This window comes from Simochromis diagramma, unplaced genomic scaffold, assembly GCF_900408965.1.
Source record: "Simochromis diagramma unplaced genomic scaffold, fSimDia1.1 OVJJ01000321.1, whole genome shotgun sequence".
Taxonomy (NCBI): domain Eukaryota; kingdom Metazoa; phylum Chordata; class Actinopteri; order Cichliformes; family Cichlidae; genus Simochromis; species Simochromis diagramma.
The window spans coordinates 9,368,844-9,389,467 of NW_024386772.1; the positions used below are offsets into that span (position 1 = coordinate 9,368,844).

Genomic DNA, 20,624 nt, shown 5'->3' on the forward strand with positions numbered 1-20,624 from the left:
GTTTTTCTGGGTAAGAGGGATGCTTGGGGTGAGGGGGGAGGCTGACTTATAGAGGCCTTGGGAGATTTGGGCCTGTTTCCTGTCAGACATCCAGGATTCCTGGGTGGGAACGCTGGCTGAATCAGCCCCAGGAGGCTGTGCTGCTGGGATGTCTGCCAAGTCTTTCCATAGCGCTGCAGGATATTACATCAGATTCAGAAACCTGTATGTGAAGTTGTGTACACATAAAGCACAGCCCATGTAAGCTCATTGCTGTAGAACAGCACGAAATTTGAAGTACTTTACAATTTAGACTAAAGGAAAAGAACAAAAACCCCGCCTATTTCTAAACATTATTCAACTGTGCAGTGACTGTACACACAGCTAAACACTGACCAATTAATATAATAACAGAATAAACAAGTGTCAATAAAAGCTGGTGGTAAAAGCGGACATGGTGGGTTTCCATGTGTAAATACTGTACAAGAACAAATTGACCGCCTGAGATTAATCCTCTACCGATGACACAGTGCCACCTTGTGGTGGAATAGGCACGTAGCTGGTTATAGTTGAAGGACCTTGTCTCCTTATTTATTTGCTCATAATGACATTGCAGTCGCCCAAATCAAAATATCTACAAACAACTTAAGGCAATCATGACCTGAGGCATGGATAGTACAGTCGCACTGGAAGTGATCCACAGTGGATAATCAACAATTGTTACCCTACAATAATACAACAGCTACATTGTGTATCACATTTACGATGCCATCCAGTCAATGTTTTTTTAATAGTATTTTTTTAAGTAGTAGTAATACATCAGATGCAGATGTCTTGCTGTGATAGCTCATTAGTAAACAACAACTTCCGCCTGGTCAGACCACTTCGACATCTATCAAACAGTAAGGGTGGATCGGTTTAATTGTGCATTTCTAGATAAATTATTTCTTTATAAAAGAGACAAAAAATCCCATTTTTCTTTTATTAATAACATTTATGACATAAACGTGTAATTCCGGTCACAAACGATACGTACATCAAGGATGTATTAAGTCCATCATCGAAACTGTTTTACCTGTACATAGCTACAGTGGTACAGTCCACAACACCCGGGTTTCCGCGCGAAAAGACGGCCCGCGCGCCCGAATTGCTTATAGCATCCATCTGCAGACAGACAGTCACCGTGGAGCTGCGCGGTGGTTAATGATAGTAGAGTTTTAAACGGTTTTAAAACATTTTAGTCGCTCGTGTCTTACGCTCGTTTACGATGCCAACCAGGACGTCCCTGCCTCTCCCGGACGATGTCAGGAAAAGGTACTGTAATGAATGCTAATAGTGTTCTACTGATGTAGCTAGCTTGCAGCTTTTATTTCAAAAGCCATAACAGCGGCTGTTAAAGCTGAAATGGCAGTCCTGGTGGGTTAGACTTTCTGTGGTTGTCCTGAGCGTTACTGGCGGTTTCCCTTTTACCTGTGCAAACAGATGTTGCTAACATTAGCTTTTTGCCATTGACAGGGCTAATGCGGTATGCACTATTAGCCAGTTAGCATCATTAGCCTACCAATGGATGGGACAGCGTGTGAGATTTGGCGCCACTCAGGAAGTTTTGTTATCTGTGTTTCTGCTTTCCCGCTGTCAGTGTTTTATTGCTGCAGTATAGCAAAGGATGTGCTCCTACACCATTCGCTCTGACTTACCCCAGCACTGTTTTGATTCTCCTTTGTTTACAGCTTGCAGAGGTTGGATGAGGAAGGATCTGCAGATGAGGTGAGCTGTGGACTCAAAACATGCTTATCTAGTAGTTCTGAAACGGAAGTTTAGTGTGGAAGAACTAACTGTTTAGTATTTTAGTCTGTTTCTATACTGTCACCTCAAAGGGAAGTTCCAGACTCAATCCGCATTGCACTCCCCTTATATCATAAATAGTTATAAATAAAATGAACGAGGATCAGCTTTAGTCTTCTTTTTTTTGTGCCATTTTCTATTTGAGCTGTTTCTGGTGGACAGCATAAGGAAACTGACACCAGTGGTGCGATGTCAACAGGAAAAGTTAAATATGTACTATGTGATAGTTTCCAGGTTGCATATTGTCTCATTAAGTAATGCAATCCAGTTTAAGACAGTTGTGTTCTTTAAGTTTTGTGTGTTTATCCCCGTGCCTGTGAGTGCATAAGTTGTGCCTTTTTCTTTTTTTTTTTTGGACTTTATTCATTAACTCTTATTCTCTTTTAAAATGTCACTTCAGGAACATGTGAAAGAGAAGCTCAAGTTGGTGCAGGACTTTCTGCATGTTGATGCTCAGGATCAGCTGACCAGTCTGGAGGAAAAAATGAAAAGTTCAGAGATCTCAAAGGTCAGTCAGTTGTAAGTTGTCCAAATTGATATTAATCCTAAAACCGTACTTGACTTTCTGTCATCTAACTTGTGACATATGTCATGTGCTTTTTGTTTTTTAAAGGAGGTCTATATCTCTAAAGTGAAGGCCCTACTTGGAAAAGAACTTCATCTTGAAAATGGCTCCCACTCTGATGACGCAGAGAAGAATGGAAAGACGAATGGCTTTTCAAATGGTTCGCACAAAGACGAGCATGATGAAGATGTAACCATGAGCGTACAGGAGGAGGAGGAGGAATCTGTCAAGTCACCAACTGCTTCGAAAGGGAAGGGTGGACGGAGGAGCAAGGCAAATTCTGACACAAAAAGTACGTTTAAATCTCTTAAGATGGAGATCACCTGCACATTCAGTGGCTTTCTCCAGTTATTTAAGCAAAGGTAATTTTTAAAATATTTTTTTTCCTTTTGTAGAGTCTCCAGCAAGTACCAGGGTTACCAGAAACAGTGGGAAACAGCCAACCATCTTGTCAATGTTCACTAAAGTGTGCGTATAGGAATATATTTAATTCATTTATGTATTTTGGCATAAAACAAAACTTCCGTCACTCTAACCTGCTTGAAATAAATGTCTTTCAGTCAGAAGCGCAAGTCAGAGGACTTGAATGGAGAAGCTGTCAACGGACAGAATGAACCGAAGAAAGATGATGACGTTGAGGAGGTACCGTAATGTTATGTACAAGTAATGTAAAAAAAAAAAAACATGAGTAGAAACTACAGTTCCTCCGTGTCAGATAAATAACCCTCCACATACTTTCAAATTTGTTTGTAGTCTCGGGAGGAGAAACGTCTCAAAGTGGAGTCAGATGACAAGTAAGTATCTTTAGCTTGAGAGCAACAATTGTGATATAGTTTATACAAGAAAATGTGTTGACACTTTTCTTTATGCAGTGCTGCTCCAGAAGAATCCAAGAGTGACATTGTAAAGCCGGTTTCTGCTGTAAAGGTAGTGATTTGGATAGGTGAATTGTAAACATTTTTGAAGGCATTATTGCTTCGTGCTGACTGGATTGTGTTTTTGTTACTGTTCAGACACCACCACCCAAATGTCAAGACTGTAGACAGTACCTAGATGATTCTGACCTGAAGTTTTTCCAAGGGGATCCTGATAATGCGGTGAGAACTTGCCAAACATAAACTGCAGTTTTGTTTGTTTTAAATTATATATATATATATATATATATATAAAACACAAACCCATAATTTCTGTGTTTCAGCTGGATGAGCCTGAAATGTTAACAGATGAGCGCCTCTCACTGTTTGACTCCAATGAGGATGGATTTGAGAGCTATGAGGATCTGCCACAGCACAAGATCACAAACTTCAGGTGAGTGATTCTCCATCTTTATTAAGGTTTTGTTCCTGTGAGGTAACATACACAGCTTGTTAGGTAAGAGGAACAAAACAAAACTGCAAGGAGAGAAAGATCTGTGTTGACTGGCTAGAGGGAGACATCAAGCTTGAATGGGCAGCAGGATAGAGTTGGAAATGTACTATTATGTCAAGAGGGTGGTGACAGGGTGGAAATAGTACCTTGAGGAACTCAAGAATGAAGAAAATGACAGAGGGGAACTGTTGGTCAGGAAGTGCAGGAAATGGGTGAGGGCATCTATGAAAAGGATAGCTTGGAAAGGTGGTTGGTCAGATGAGGTGGTGGTAGTAGTAACTACAGTGGGGTAAAGTTTGATACCATGAAGTATGTGGCTTCACACAGAAAGAGCACAACAGATTTGATGTTTGCTTTGAGTGGTGGAGAACTATCCAGTGACAAGAAGAGTTGCACTGCATCCTTGTGGATCTAAAAAAACATATACTGGTGAGATGGGTTCATTGTAGGGGTGGGATTACATGAGGGATCTGCTCTGAGTCCCTTCTTGTTTGTAGTGGTGATGGACAGATTGACAGATGAGGTTAGGCAGGAAGGGTGTTTGCAGACGACATAGTGATCTGTATTAACAATAGGAAGGAGGTGGAAGAGAGTGGAAAAATGGGGGGTATGCTCTGGAGAGAAGAATGAAAGCTGTGTGAAAGGGAGACATCTAAGCACAACAATGCTGCTGCAAGTAGTATTGAAATTGGCTCAACCTTAAGCAAAGGACAGCACATGAGGGGTGAAGAAGGGAGTTGGGCAGGGGTGGAGAGGCTTTCGAAATGGGTCAGGGGTGATTCGTGACAGAATGATATCAGCAATAGCGAAAGGGAAGGTTTACAAGATGGTATTGAGACATACAGACAAGACTGGAGGCGGAGCTGAAGATAATCAGATTTTAATTGTGAGGGTCCAGAATTGATAGTATTATGAATGAGTACAGATCAGGTTCAGAGATTTGCAGACAGGGTTAGAAACGCAAGGTTTGGACAGAGTATGGATAGTAACCTTGTGGAGGGCAAGAGACCATAGAGAAGATCCATGATGTGGTGAAGGAAGACTTGCAGTGGGTTGGCGTGACAGAACGATGTTAGGAATGGAGTGAGAGATGGGCAGATGATCTGCTGTGGTGATCCCTAAAGTAAACAGAACAGAACAGATGTGTTCCTTCTAATTAGACTGTTTTTATATTCTAAAACTTAAAGTTTTTGTCAGTCATATGGTATAACAATGTGTGTTGCAGTGTTTATGACAAGCGTGGCCATCTCTGTCCATTCGACTCTGGACTTATTGAGAAGAATGTTGAGCTTTACTTCAGCTGTGTTGTCAAACCCATCTATGATGACAACCCTTGTATGGATGGTATGGAAAACCTGTCCAGTTATAGAAAGTTCATTGTGATTGTACATTGTATTTTAGCTTTTATAACCTTTTTTTTTTCCCCTGTATTTTTAGGTGGTGTTCCTGCCAAAAAGCTGGGACCCATCAATGCCTGGTGGATCACTGGTTTTGATGGTGGAGAAAAAGCTTTGATTGGTTTCACTACAGGTAGTATAATTGTGTATTTTCTTCTCCATTTAGTTAAAATAAATAAATCCATATATACAGTACACTAATGTTTATCCAACTCTTTCCTTATCTAGCTTTTGCTGACTACATCTTAATGCAGCCCAGTGAGGAGTATGCTCCCATCTTTGCACTGATGCAAGAGAAGATCTATATGAGCAAGATAGTGGTTGAATTCCTCCAGAAGAATCCTGATGCTACCTATGAAGACCTACTCAATAAGATTGAGGTGCAGTCTTGTGTGAATGAAACAAACTCTTGTCTTTGAATCCGGGTTCCTGTCGTGGTATCTGTTTGAGAATTTTAAAATGTTTTACTGTGTATATTTCCATTCATATAAAGTGATCCTGCCTGTTGCTGTGTTGGTTTCCCACAGGGATCAAATTTTTATTTATTTTTTTCTTAATGACATGTCCAAAGCTTATTATGCCCTGTTTTCCATTCCCTCAGACAACTGTGCCTCCTGCAGGACTCAACTTCAACTGCTTCACTGAAGACACGCTCCTGCGCCATGCCCAGTTTGTTGTAGAGCAGGTGGAGAGCTACGATGAGGCCGGTGATTCGGATGAGCAGCCAATCATTGTTACTCCCTGCATGAGAGACCTGATCAAGCTTGCAGGAGTCACTCTAGGAAAAAGGTGCTTAAACTTTTTTTTTTTTTTTTTTTTTTTTGTTACAACTTCCCGTTTTGTATGCTTAGATGTATAGTGATAATTTTGCATCAATACTTAAAAGGATTCATTTTTCAAGGGTGTTGGTCTCATCTGTTGGATTGTGAATCTGCAGCCTTCTGAGATTTCAGAGAAAATGGTCTGAATTGATTCTGCAAATACTTGAAATAATAGCTTAATGTTGAATCTGAAGTGCATTGAAGAAACATGTAATACATACTTAATTTATAATGAAAAATCCAGTTTCAGCTTTCCCATTTTTATTTTTTCTTCTACCAGCAGCTATTTTGACTCCCTTCGGGTTTTAAAACTATCCATTTCATTTGTGCTTATATTCCTGTATTTCTGCTCCCTGTTCTCCCTAATGTCTAACATTCCTTTAACATTTCCTAATGCAGCATGCTGCTGTACTGGTAGGTAGGCCTCATTGTGAATGCATCTTTAGCTTGTTTGGTGGTGTGTTTAATGTGAAGCATTTAGAAACTTTATGGACAAAGAGCACTACACCAGATTTCATGCTAAAGTTTTATTTCTACTTTAAATCATTTTATATTTTTTGGCTTTACATTGTGGTTTATTTTTAGTTTATCCAGCAGATTTGAAATCTGGCCACGTATATCAGATTTGTGTAATCGGCGCGAGTGCGGTGATTGATTTATTTAAAGATGTGATAGGATTAAAACGAACTTTGCAGAAACAACTTAACTAGACTGGCACATCCCACTCGAGTTTAACAGAACATTATTTAAAACATACAAATCTTTTCACATTTCAACTCGTTGAACACTTGTGATGTGTTTATATTTAATATTTTGTGATACCCGATTTGTTATACAGAACAATCTGGAATGTGGTCCTTGGAAACGGGCAGGTTTGGGAAAGGGCATTCACTTTCAAAAAGTAACTTCTACCACAGACTTACTTACCCAACAGTGGGTGGGTTGCTAAAGTCTGAGGTGCTTTGATGCTGGTAGTATAGTGAGATTGTTGCTGACATTTATAAGCACTTGTGCAAAACAAATGTGAACGTTAAAAACTGTCATCATGCCTCTAGCAGTGTCGTTGTTGGCCAGTGCTTCCTCATAGAAAGCTAGTTCTCCTGAGATTCTGATCTTGTATCTGGCAGCTTCAAAAATGATACATTTAGAAAAGGAGCATATTGTGCAAGAGATGCATAGTCTCTTAATAGTAGGTGAAGAAAGAAGTGTTTTAAGTTTCATAATGGCTATGCGGAGGCTTTTTCTCGTAAACTTTTTTTTTTTTCCATTACGAAATTCATAATCCATAGAACAAGAAGACTTGGAAAGTCCCAAGTTCAAGCTTTGTGTTTGAACATGGGACAGCCCCACAGCTGTAAAGCATCAGAATTAAAAACGAAACTTTTCATCGCCTGAGTGTGGTGCTGTCAGGGTATTCTCTTTATATTTGGAATTAACTTTGATTTAGTTAGAGCCTGTATGAGTTAAGGCTCAAAAGCCTTCATATAGGTGAGGGTTATCCATCTTGTTTAATAAGAAATATGACACTTCCTCAAACATGGGTTAGAATTTGTTAAGAGTTCAGAGTTCTTGCAGCGAATGCTATTTATATCTTTGACAGGAAGAACAAAAGCCACAGGAGATCAAAGCAGTCTTTACACTCAGGAAGTTGGCACATGTTGGTGTGTTTTTTGTTTTTTTGTTGTTGTTTTTTTCCCATGCAGGCCCAATTGCTTCCCACGGAGAGAACTTTATTGCCTCTTACATCAGATGGAAACTGCATTGAACATTCTGTTTGTTTAGTTTGGTTTGCTTGTTTCTTTGCATGGCCTGATGCTGTGGTGTGTTGATGGCCAGGGGCTTCATAATGCCATTACGTCACTTATCGTCAGGTATTTGTGCAGAGTAAAATCTGCGTCTTCTGACCATGCACTTTGTTCTGTTGACAGGAGGGCTGCCAGAAGACAGGCTATTCGTCACCCAACAAAGATAGAAAAAGATAGTAAGGGACCAACTAAAGCAACCACTACAAAGCTGGTCTACCAGATCTTTGATGCATTCTTCTCTGATCAGATAGAGCAGAATGATAAAGAAAGTGCCATGAAAAGACAGCGCTGTGGTGTCTGTGAGGCAAGTTGGATACTATCTGTACGGTATCTGATGTTGATGTCCATCCTCTGTAATTCTTATGCATATTGAATTCTTTTTCTATGTGTGTGTGGACAGGTTTGTCAGTCTCCTGATTGTGGAAAGTGTGCAGCTTGCAAAGACATGATCAAATTTGGAGGAAGTGGAAAAAGCAAACAAGCTTGTAGGCAGAGAAGGTGAGCATGTTTTTGAATGTGTTGCCTACAAATGCTTTTCCAGATATTTGCATCAGTGACTTTATCTGTCATAATATTTTAAGCAAGAAGGAATAAAACACAGACTTGATATTTTATATACAGCTTGGTGTTGCAGTCGTATTAATCTCTTTAAATCTATCTATCTCTGTTTAGATGCCCCAACCTTGCAGTCAAGGAGGCTGAAGATGATGAGAACATTGAGGAGGAAGATGTTCCTGTGGAGAAGCCTAAAAAGGTTCCTCATGCCAAAAGAAAGAAGCAGACCCAGTGCAAACTTACATGGATTGGAGAATCTATTCACGTATGTTTTCATCCTGTGTGGTAGATTAATAGAACTACCCTCTAGTGCAGCAGTGGCTCCCAGCACTGGTCATATAAAAATATTCATCTTTAACTCCTTTCAGACTGAAGGGAAGAAGCAATACTACAGGAAGGTCTCTTTGAACGATGAACTGCTGGAGGTGGGAGACTGTGTCTCAGTTTCATCAGAGGATCCATCCATTCCACTGTATCTGGCAAGGTAAGCGTTTCAGACAAGGTATAATAATATTCAATTCTCAGGTCAATTCTCAAATCTAATGAGGTGTTTTCTTAGGATCACGTCAATGTGGGAGGATAATAATGGAAAGATGTTTCATGCCCACTGGTTCCTTCGTGGAATAGACACAGTGCTCGGTGAGACTTCAGATCCACTCGAGCTTGTCATTGTGGATGAATGTGAGGACATGCTGCTCAATTATGTCCAAGGCAAAGTTGATGTTATGTATAAAGCCCCATCGAACAACTGGTTTATGGAGGTAAGTTTTTTTTTAAAGGGGCTAGAAAGATCTGAAGCTGCTTTTATTGTAATTTTCTTCATGTAATAGTTGCTTCTGTAATTTTAGGGTGGTGTGGATGTTGACCTCAAGGTGATTGAGGATGACGGGAAGAGTTTTTTCTATCAGTTCTGGTATGACACAGAATATGCCAGGTTTGAAATGCCTCCGAAGACGTCTCCATCAGAAGAATGCAAATTCAAGTAAGCACCAGCTACACATTCATTTATGCTGCTCGTGATCTTTTCCTCGATTTATTTATTTATTTATTTTTTTATTTATTTTTAAAATCTCTACTTTCACCTTCAGGTTCTGTGGCAGCTGTGTTAGGACTAAAGAGCGAGAGGACAAAGATAAGCCTCATGTATTTGAACCCCTGGAGAATGAAGACCATGACACAAAGGCTTTGTATGCTATGGCTTGCTTTAAAGGAGAGCAGTTCAGGGTGGGGGACAGCGTCTACCTTCCCCCTGAGGCTTTTAATTTCAGGTGAGTGTTAATTTTATTCAGGCCTGTAGAATGATGAATACACATGTACTGTCTAACGCTATTTAGAAGTTTCAGTCTTAGTTTGCATGAACGAGGAGTCTACATGTGTAGTGCAGCTTCAGCCACTAGAGGGCCTTCTTTACACACGGGTCGCCTGTTTATATTTTTATTTTTTTCAGGTTGAATAAATTTTGTTCTTTATTAAAAAGGGAAGATTGAGTATCGTGGCTAATATTAAAGTATATTAAAAAATTTGGGCACTACTTACCTCTATAACAATGTGGTTCTCAGTGTGAAGCCAGCCAGTCCAGTGAAGCGATCCCACAGGAAAGACGATGTGGATGAGGATCTGTATCCAGAGTATTACAGGAAGTCCTCAGACTACATCAAGGGCTCAAACCTGGACGCTCCTGAGCCCTTCCGTGTTGGGCGCATCAAGGAGATCTTCTGTCACAGGCGTAGCAATGGGAAACCCGAGATGTCAGACGTCAAACTGCGACTCTACAAGTTCTACAGGTAAAAACTGTTAACAGTTTAATGGGTTGCTATAAATTGGACAAATTTTAAGACTTTAACAAATTTTATCTTGTTTTCCAGGCCTGAGAACACACACAAAGGTGTCAAAGCTAGTTACCATACAGACATCAATCAGCTGTACTGGAGTGATGAAGAAGTGACCGTAAACATGGGTGACGTACTCGGCCGCTGCCAGGTAGAATATGCAGAGGACCTGAATGAATCCATCCAGGACTACTCCAGTGCTGGACCTGAGCGCTTCTATTTTCTTGAGGTACAGTACTTTCTTTCTACTGTAAACTCTCTAATCAGATATTTTTCAATTCATCAAAAACAATTTCTTGTAATGACAACCCCACGTGCATAGAAGAAAGCAAAAACAGTTGACATGGTAGATTTTGTCTAATACTGGAACATTTATTTGGAAAAGTCTTGAACATGTCTTCAATTCAGTGTAGAAACTGCAGTCTTATTTCCATACTGTGCCTCCTTCATAGGCCTATAATGCAAAGGCAAAAAGCTTTGAGGATCCCCCAAATCATGCTCGTTCAACTGTCCATAAAGGAAAAGGAAAGGGCAAAGGAAAAGGTAGAAATTGTATTTATTTTTTCCTTCAAAAATTGATTTTAGTAGTCTCTGAAATCCTAATGTATTAAATTTGGTTTCCCAAGGTAAAGGCAAAGGAAAAGCTTCAGCTGCACAAGAACAGCCGGACTCACAGCCTAAACCTAAAGTGCCCAAGTATCGCACATTGGATGTGTTCTCTGGCTGCGGTGGACTTTCTGAGGGATTCCACCAGGCTGGTAAATGTTGCAACCCACTCACAAAATGTTTTCAAATCATCTTTTTTGTTTGTTTGTTTGTTTGTTTGTTTGTTTTGGGACTGCAGTAAAAAAACGTAACTGCTTGTTTCCTTCAGCAATCTCGGAGACCCTCTGGGCTATAGAGATGTGGGAGCCAGCAGCACAGGCCTTCAGACTGAACAACCCAGGCACAACGGTGTTCACTGAGGACTGCAACATCTTGCTAAAGTTGGTCATGTCTGGAGAGAAAACAAATTCTCTTGGCCAGAAGCTGCCTCAGAAGGGTGATGTGGAGATGCTGTGTGGAGGGCCTCCTTGTCAAGGGTTCAGTGGGATGAACCGCTTCAACTCTCGCACTTACTCCAAATTCAAGAACTCACTTGTTGTCTCCTATCTTAGGTTGGTTCGCCTAAAGTCATCAACTTTCGCCGACACTGTGCAACAAGCTTTTGTGTTTCCCACAAAAACTCTTAACCTCGCATTAATAGTTTTTTTTTTTTTTTTTTTTTTTTAAATTATTATTTGTTTCTTCTTATTGCAGCTACTGTGACTACTACAGACCCAAATTCTTCCTGCTTGAGAACGTGAGGAACTTTGTGTCATTCAAAAACTCTATGGTCCTGAAGCTCACACTGCGCTGTCTTGTGCGAATGGGATACCAGTGTACCTTTGGTGTCTTGCAGGTGGGTCAGACCTTAAACTTCTTTTCTGCTGTGAAATTTTGGGTGAAGCTAAAATGAAATTGACTTGGAACAAATTTCAGAGCTTGTGTTGTTAACCAACAGCTTGCTATAAGGTTTTTCTTTTCTTCTCATACAATAAAGGATCACTAATGCGCTGCGTTCTGCTCTCATTAGGCCGGTCAGTACGGTGTTGCTCAGACCCGGCGCAGGGCCATCATCCTGGCTGCTGCTCCGGGAGAGAAGCTGCCACGCTATCCTGAGCCTCTGCATGTGTTTGCCCCCAGAGCTTGCTCTCTCAGCGTTGTGGTGGGTGAAAAGAGATACGTCAGCAATGTCACACGGTAATGTAAACACTTTCCCCTTCTGGGTTGCTTATATTGTATTTTTAGGTTGCAAATCTTTCTCACAAGACATTAAAGCTTCATTGTCACTAATTTCTGTCTACAGAGGCAATGGTGGAATCTACAGAACTATCACTGTCAGGGATACCATGTCTGACCTGCCAGAGATTCGCAATGGTGCAGCTGCACTGGAGATTTCCTACAATGGGGAGCCCCAGTCTTGGTTCCAGAGGCAGATCAGAGGCACACAGTACCAGCCTATCCTCAGAGATCATATCTGCAAGGTGAGTTGTGGTGTTCTCATGTTGGCTCACTCTTTCAGTCATTAAAGAATAACTTTATGACAGAAGTTACATGATCTGCATTACAGGATATGAGTGCACTGGTTGAGGGTCGGATGCGTTACATCCCCTTGGCTCCAGGCTCCGACTGGAGGGATCTGCCCAACATCGAGGTGCGACTGAAGGATGGCACCCTGACTAAGAAACTGCGTTACACACATCATGATAAGAAGAATGGGCGTAGCGGCACCGGTGCACTCAGAGGTGTTTGCACCTGTGCAGGAGGTATGCAGGACTTAAAAAAAAAACAAACAAACAAAAAGTTGTAGAGCTTAAATCTCCATCTGGGATACATCTCTTATAGTTTCCATGCAAATGTCTTTTTAGGTAAGCCTTGTGACCCTGCAGACAGGCAGTTTAATACCCTGATCCCCTGGTGTCTGCCCCACACTGGGAACCGCCATAATCACTGGGCGGGACTCTATGGCAGGTTGGAATGGGATGGTTTCTTCAGCACAACAGTCACCAATCCTGAACCAATGGGCAAGCAGGTACGCAAGTTTTGTTTTTTGTTTGTTTGTTTTTTTCAGTTTGTTTACATTAAACATTCCTTCAAATTTATTTAATATAGGAGTGAAAAAACAGAGTACTTGCATTTAAGTCTTAAGCTAATTTGTGTTTCAGGAAATGGTTTACACTTCTTAAATGAAAGAAACTGACCTTAGGCTCTCTTGATTACAGGGCCGTGTACTCCATCCTGAGCAGCACAGAGTTGTCAGTGTGAGAGAGTGTGCACGCTCTCAGGGGTTCCCTGACACCTACCGCTTCTTTGGAAACATCCTGGACAAACACAGACAGGTACAATCTGGAATCACAAAACTTTTATTAATCCCTGAGAAATTTTTGTGGTTACAGTTGCTACAAAGAAGGTAAGAGTGGCAACAGTGACTTTGCTACGAGTTTTAGTCACAATATTGTACAAGTCACGTGAGGGATGACTATTTTCTTTCAGGAGATGTCGCTTGGTCAGGCCTTACAGAGGCATTTTAGCAGGAATCTAGCACAGTATAAACTTTGAAACTGCTTTGTTTTAGTACAGTTTTTATGTCTGTGAGAGGCAATAAATTTAGGTGATGGGGGATAAATTAATGTGTTATTTTTGTTTGTTACATAAATGATAACAAAAATAAGCAGCATTTTAATTTTTGGCCTTGTCATTTTAGCCTTTATCATCTTGGACTGAGTTGCAGTTCCAAAATGAAGATGTCTTTACTGCATTTCATGAGCTGCCCAGAAACATCTCTCCCTGCTTCTTGCCAAGTAATTGCTTCTGTTTCCTTCCAGGTTGGAAATGCTGTGCCCCCTCCGCTCTCCAGGGCCATTGGGCTTGAGATTAAGAGGTGCATCACGGAAAGGATGAAGGAAGAACAAGCATCAGGTGACTTTCTGTTTAATCGTATGATTATCTTTTAAGATTTAAATGCAACAATCCTTATTAAACTGTGTGGTTTTGTTTTAATTTATTTTAACTTATTTATTTTTCCTCCACAGAGAACATTAAACAAGAGAAGATGGAGCTCTCTGATTAAGCGTGTAAAGTTTTCATCAAGAATCACTTCTGCAAATCCTGGTGCTGGTGAAATGATTTCTCTTAAATAAGTTGCGATTTAATGGCGTCACCAAGTGGCCGCTATGGACTTTCTATGTAGTACCATTCCACATTGAGTTTTAAATGTGCTTTTAATCATGACGTTGTTGCTGTTGTTGTTAAATGTTCACCTAATGTGGGATAAATTGTATGTAGTTTTTATATGTAATATTTCAAATAAATCTTATGAAATTCTACTTGTAGTTTTCATTATTTTAAATGTACAGCAAGAGTGTGATCAATATATCGGGAATCATAGAAAGAAGTGCCAAGTGGTGGAAAAACCTAATCCCTTTGAATTATGAAGCATTTTGTAAATGAATCTTAAAACTACGCATGTTTTCACTAGATGGGGGGGGGGGGGAGGTTGTTTTTAACTGCTTAAAGTCTGACCTGTACAACAACCTCTTTCCTTGAGCTACTTTCACTGTCATCTTACAAATACATTTTAAAAAATAAATACAAATTAAGCACAGAGGTCACAGGATACAAGACTAAATCCTACAAATAACACTACTGGGTGTAAACTGTACTCCCTGATCATCAACAAAACGGTGAAACTGCAGCTATTTAACTCGTCCTGATAAACAGGAAACTCTAAAACCTTGTTGACTTTGCAACTAATCTTGTAGCTACACAGAAGGAACTATATACTTACAAGAGAAACACAAATTCTAATTTCATAACCATTCATTACTTCAATCACAAATTAGTAGTTGAGGACTGTGATTTGAAACATTTTAGATTTGCAATGAGTTGTTTCCAGATTTTCTGCACTGAAATTCCCAAAGCTGGTACAAAAAAAGTCCAGTAAGTGGAGCAGGGCTCCTTCCCTGTCTTGTGATTTGCAGAAGTAAGAGTATTCTCGGAGGGACCATTAGACTGCTGGTGTTAAATTGGAACAACAGACACCGCAACTTGTCTGTGTGTGTGTGTGTGTGTGTGTGTGTGCGCGTTTTCTTTCTTTCTTTTTTTTTTTTTTTTTTGTTTGGTTGGTTGGTTGTTTTTTTTTTTTGGGGGGGGGGGGCGGGGTTCTTCACAAGACCAGTATGGCTTTTATTGAGTTCTCTTTTCTCGAACAGTACAGACTGGAATAGATTTGCCTCTGGCTAAAGAAGACTTACTGTATCTGCATCTACCAAAATATCCATCTGTTAATCTCGGACTCAGGAGGAAAGTTCTGAACTTTGATGCACTTGTGAACACATCTGTTGAAGCCATGATGTGGCCCTTCATCTTAAGCTGCTTAATTGCATTCACAGGTGGGTCTGATTTTTGTTTTGTTTTTGCTGTGCTTGTTGCTTTGTTATATAGTTACCATATTATATTTCTATAGTTTTAACACAATGTCCAGTTCCTCTTTAGGAGAAACCTTCAACCACATTAGCACTGGTCATAAGCTTTTTATTTCTTCAGATTATCAGTTTAATTTAAATCCACTTTATGAAGTCATTATCTAAAATCTTTAGCATTTATCACTTGGAGTCTTTCTAGCATAAATCTGCTGCCTTTAAAGACAAACAAAAAAAAGCCTAGCAGCTGTTATATTGTAGATATTGTCCTATTATTTACTAAGTTACAGGTCATTAGACATTTGACCAGAAGTCTTCAATCCAAATATGCTAGAAATTGTTTTTTTCCCCTAAATAACAATAATTTAGTAAATGGATCATCGTTTAGCAACTCTAAAGCAGCTTAACTATTTAGAGACTAAAGTGACCAAATTATATTATCATTTTATATTAGGACTTACTTTTAGTCTATTTTTTTTAATCATAATTATATTTTTTCCTGTATCCTTTTTTCAGATATTTATAGATTTTCTAAAAATGTTTTAATGTAATTTAGTATGACCTGTTCTTTATGCAAAAATAAAGGTAGTTCACCGTTTCATCTCACTTGGGACACTTAGTTTCTCCCTCAAGGCCTCTGTAGCTCCATCATTATCTCTTAATCTCCAAGAAGTCTTCCATTATGTTAAGGATCAGATAAGCTATAAATGTTGTAACAGAGGAACACAAACAATTTCATGGTTTTTACAATATGTCCGTGTATATTTTAAATCCAGAGTTATGAACAGTGTGATCAAAAATCAAACCACTCTTGAAAGTTAAATGGGAGGTGTCACCTAAAACGGGGCAGTATATTACAACCACCCAAGTTGCCATATTGTCCATGCATCTATTCTCGTCCGCTTATTGCTATCAGGGTCACCTATCCCATCTCCCATAGGGCGAAAGCCAGGGTACACCCTGGACAGATCGCCAGTCTGTCGCAAGGCTGACACAGAGAGACAGGCAACCATTTGCACTCACATTAACATTCACCTAACTCAGATGGTAGAGTGAAACTCATCACATGCCTTAACTCCCTTACTCCCTGTATTATTATTTTTTTTAGGAAAGCTTGTGAGCACTTCCTGTCCATTAGAACTTAGCACTCCTAGAGTTGTGGTAAGGTTTGGAGACTCCTTATCAGCAAACTGCACCTCATCATCTGACCAGACTGAAGGAATGGGCGGGATGGGAGTCTCCATATGGAGGAGTGGACCTTACCCTGGGCATCACTTCTCTTCTGTTTAAAATGGACTCTGTGCCAGCGTGGGAGATAGAAGCAATGTGTTATATGAATTCCCGTGATGGTGATCAGTGTGCAAAAGTGTTACTGGTCACTGTTTATAGTGAGTAGCCTTAACTTGGTCTAACATTTCTAAGATGGTCGTTTTTATTATCTAGTCACTCAGTAACATGAAATACATGAATTAATTGTATCCCTTTTTGTTACACAAATGCCAGACAGTGTGTCTCTGAAGAATTTAGGTACAGTGGAAGAAGGCCAACAGTTTGCCATACAGTGTGACATTGTTAATGTTGCACCAGCAAGAAATCTTTCAGTAGTTTGGCACAAAGGAAATAAGATCTTGTCTTCTCAGACATTTGATGAGTCCAGTGTTGTAGAAATTTTAACAATAACCTGCAACACACCCAGTGAGCTTGATTTGAAGTGGGTTTAATAAACACATTGCAATGTGGAGAGAGCATCCCAGTGAAACACCAGGACCATCTCTGAATTGTGGCCACCGCCCTTACATCTTATATACAGACACACAGACAAAGAACATTCCACAAACTTACACGTTGGCCCCTCTCACGGGGGGCTATACCTTCTCCCTCACAGAGAATTATGACCTTGTTTTCTGCTTGGCCATCACCTAAGGATTTACATCCCTGATAAGCAGGAGTCCCACTATCTGTTTAACGTCTCCCATTACAATGGCCTCACTGCGTTAACATTCCATAAGCATTCGAATTAGTGATTAAATATGTGATTAATACATGAAAAAAGAAATCTGGCACTACACCAGTCCATCCAGTCAGTAAGTCATCTGTCCTCACTCTGACTGCTCATAGAGATGATGATGGAGCTGAGATCTGGTGCGAAGCAAAGCTGAACTTGTGGCCAAAGGAACAAGGTCCTCCTCCAGTGCGTTCTGAAGCTCATAATGTGAAAGTTGGGAGTTTGCCTTGTAATTGGAAGGTTGCCGATTCGAGCCCCGGCTTGGACAGTCTCGGTCGTTGTGTCCTTGGGCAAGACACTTCACCCGTTGCCTACTGGTGGTGGTCAGAGGGGCCGGTGGCGCCAGTGTCCGGCAGCCTCTGTCAGTGTGCCCCAGGGTGGCTGTGGCTACAATGTAGCTTGCCATCACCAGTGTGTGAATGTGTGTGTGACTGGTTGTGCAAAGTGCTTTGGGGTCCTTAGGGACTAGAAAAAGCGCTATACAAATACAGGCCATTTTAAACTCCAGCTGATGCTTCTATTACACTCACACACTAACTTGTCTTGACATTCACTGCCATGTCGTTGCTTTATACCAGCCATTTCCAAGAGTCAAGAGTGCTGCATCACTAAAACCAGAAAATCCTCAATCTAATCAAAATACAACATAAAGTGATGCATTTCCTTTAAAAATGTATGCAAAAAACATAAATCTCACAGGCTGCTGGCTACAAATTTCTGCCAGACAGATGGAATGGGATGGGAGTGTTCATATGGAGGAGTGGACCTTACCTACAATTTTTCTTCTCTTCCCCTTAAAACTGACTTTGTGCCAGTGTACAAAGAAGCAATGTTACATTAATATTATTAATGCAAGAGCAGTAAATGTAGGTCAGAGTAATGACTAATATCACAAACTAAACCACTCCTACTACCAGTTTTGATTGATTTTTGTATATAAATATATGTCACTGTTCATCAGAATGAATTTGTATCACTTTGGCCTATCTGCAGTGCCTTGATGGCCCACCAGGGGGCTGAGCCAACACTTTGTAAACCACTGCATTATATTAAGATAAGATAAGAGAGAGATAAGATAAAACTTTATTAATCCCTCGGGTGGGTTCCTCTGGGAAATTCGGTTTCCAAAAGCACAGCACCGACAGAAGTTACAGTTACAGAATATTATATATATACGCACGCACGCGCACGAAGGGGTTAAATAGAATAAATAGGAATAAAAATAAAAATACAAGTGAATTGCACATTTCAAGTATTGAGGTCTATTGCACCATTGACTATTTACAAAAGTATTGCACAAAAGGTATATTGTATATTGTCGGACTCTTTTGGCTGCATTTGTTATGTTTGAGATCGTGGTCTTGCTTGATTCTCTGCCTTACTCAGTTTGCCTTGTCCTCCTGGTCAAGATTCATGGGGAGTCAGCTGGCTATGTGTGAAGAATCATGTTTCATGTCCACCAGCAAAGCCTTCATTTGTGGAAAGTTTTGTTGGAGAGTAGAGTCTGTGGATTATTCTGGAATCAGTCCCATGATTTAGGTTAACTGGAAACTTGGTTTTGGATTTCGTTTCCCCACCCAGGAGAGGAGCAGCGATGGATTTTGGACACCTTTTTGGATATCTCATTCATAAACTGATCTCTACTGTAGACTGAATTCACGATTTCTCTAGGTAACCCTCCAGACATGTGGATAAAACTGAATGTGACCTTGACAGAAATACCTTTTTTTTTTTTTTATTCAGTAAAAGGACTAAATGTTACAATCCCTGATGGTACATTGCTTCAAATGGAGAAAGTCTTGAGAGATGCCTGTTATGAGGAAAGGCAGCCCAGAAACTTTACTAGCTGGACACATTTTTGTGTGCCCCAACTTCACAGGGTGTTTCAGTCTTTTATCCCAAACTAATCTGCTATTTTTTTTTACCTTCCTTGGTTATGTTTAGGGATTAGAGATCTGATCTAGATTATCATATTAAATTTGGGACATATCGTCAGTAGTGGACCTTGGATTCATCGGGTGAGCTGGAAGGGGGGCGCCTGATCTGGTATCCCACACCTCCCTGTCGGATCAGGCTGTACGCTTTACCTCCCCACTGCCTTCCAGAAAAGGGAAGAAGAGCAGGAACATTTTTCCTTTTCTTTTTTCTCTTCCATTCCTCCTTTAGGTTTCACTACCATGATGTTAACTGCACGGCCCCCAGGAGGCCCTGAGACAGCTGTATCAGTCAACCAGCAGAATTTCTAGTGTTAAGTTTTCTACCCTTTTGATGCCCCCTGCTGAGGCAGGCCCACCACGGGTTGATCAATCCTGGGCATGTGTCTCATGGTTAGCTGACTGCTTTAGCTGCTCAAGTGATGTCAGACCTCTTTAGCCACAGCCAAAGAGGGCTAACATCACTCTTTAGCCACAGCCAAAGAGGGCTGACATCACTCTTTAGCCACAGCCAGTGACTGGTCCTCTCAGGAGCTAATTCTCTATGCTAATTCTCAATTCTGCCGTTGGGCCTGTTCTCTGATTCCAATCTCTCTAAGCAGTTTTGCTATTGTACTGGCAACAAAGCCTCTGCACCCCACTTCTACCGGGTGCACCTTGATCTTCCAGCCTCTGTCCTCTGCCTCAGCTGGCAAGTTGGCATACCACAGCTTCTTACGCTCAAAGGCTTCCTCCATTGCATCCTCCCACGGCACTGTCAGCTCAATGATGTAAACAAGTTTTTGGGAGTTAGACCAAAGGGCGAGGTCTGGTCGCAGAGTAGTTGTTACAATTTCTGTGGGAAAAAATGGCCTCTGAACCAAGTCCACTTGCATCTGCCAATCCCTGGCAACCTTCAGCGGGCTTAGGTCCAGGGTTGAAGGGCTAGTCCTTGGCTTGTCCCCCTCCCGGACAAATGCTGATGAGTACTGATGCTCCTCTTGGTTCGTGAAAGGTTGAGCGTTGATGGATTTCCTCTTGCACTCAACTTTCTTGGCTAGACACCTGAGGACTTGAGTCCTCTTTGAGTTCACTTTTGTTTTGTGTGTGAATACTCAGTACTGTAACCTTTTCAAGAACATCTTCTTTCAGTCTTTTGAAAACGAAAGCAGAACACGACAAACTCATTTTACGCGAGTTTCTAGTTGAAATATTATATCTCTACAAACCACATCAGACCTTTCTCTTGTCTTTAGGGGCCTCTGTGGTTTTATTTGTCAAACTAACAGGAAGATGTCTTTATTGAATGTTCACACTGCATGTAGTTTCTTAGAACGTTTGCTTGCGGAAACGATAGAGTGAGTCAACGCCCATTTCAATGTTCACTTCATGTATACCATGCTGCAGCTCTTTGTATAGGGGCAGTTTTTTCTGTGACTCAGAGCCAAAGGAAACAGCTTTTGGGGTCAGCTACACAAATTTCAAAACATCTGTTGAGGTCGATCTGCTTTATATTTAATTTTCTTGTGAAACTTGGTA

General features: G+C 40.6%; 1 protein-coding gene across 4 annotated transcripts; it reads left to right on the top strand.

Annotated features, from left to right (window-relative positions):
* The first annotated feature begins 1,099 nt into the window (after positions 1-1,099).
* Positions 1,100-14,072, top strand: dnmt1 (DNA (cytosine-5-)-methyltransferase 1). 4 transcript variants are annotated; one of them, XM_040047658.1, is made up of 35 exons: positions 1,100-1,293; positions 1,710-1,746; positions 2,225-2,332; positions 2,438-2,681; positions 2,785-2,857; positions 2,950-3,031; positions 3,143-3,183; positions 3,262-3,316; positions 3,403-3,486; positions 3,588-3,697; positions 4,983-5,101; positions 5,195-5,287; positions 5,383-5,534; positions 5,756-5,943; positions 6,375-6,389; positions 7,904-8,084; positions 8,181-8,278; positions 8,453-8,600; positions 8,704-8,819; positions 8,895-9,096; positions 9,184-9,317; positions 9,424-9,603; positions 9,895-10,119; positions 10,201-10,393; positions 10,617-10,707; positions 10,791-10,922; positions 11,039-11,321; positions 11,464-11,605; positions 11,780-11,946; positions 12,053-12,230; positions 12,317-12,512; positions 12,615-12,778; positions 12,969-13,085; positions 13,572-13,683; positions 13,779-14,072. In XM_040047658.1, exons 1-35 carry the CDS (start codon positions 1,247-1,249, stop codon positions 13,814-13,816), a joined length of 4,545 nt encoding a protein of 1,514 aa, XP_039903592.1. In that variant the 5' UTR covers positions 1,100-1,246; the 3' UTR covers positions 13,817-14,072. The 4 variants fall into 4 exon arrangements, with proteins under 4 accessions (XP_039903592.1, XP_039903612.1, XP_039903601.1 ...); XM_040047678.1 differs by having other exon boundaries at positions 1,101-1,293; positions 13,572-13,665; XM_040047667.1 differs by lacking the exon at positions 6,375-6,389 and having other exon boundaries at positions 1,101-1,293.
* Positions 14,073-20,624: the final 6,552 nt, after the last annotated feature.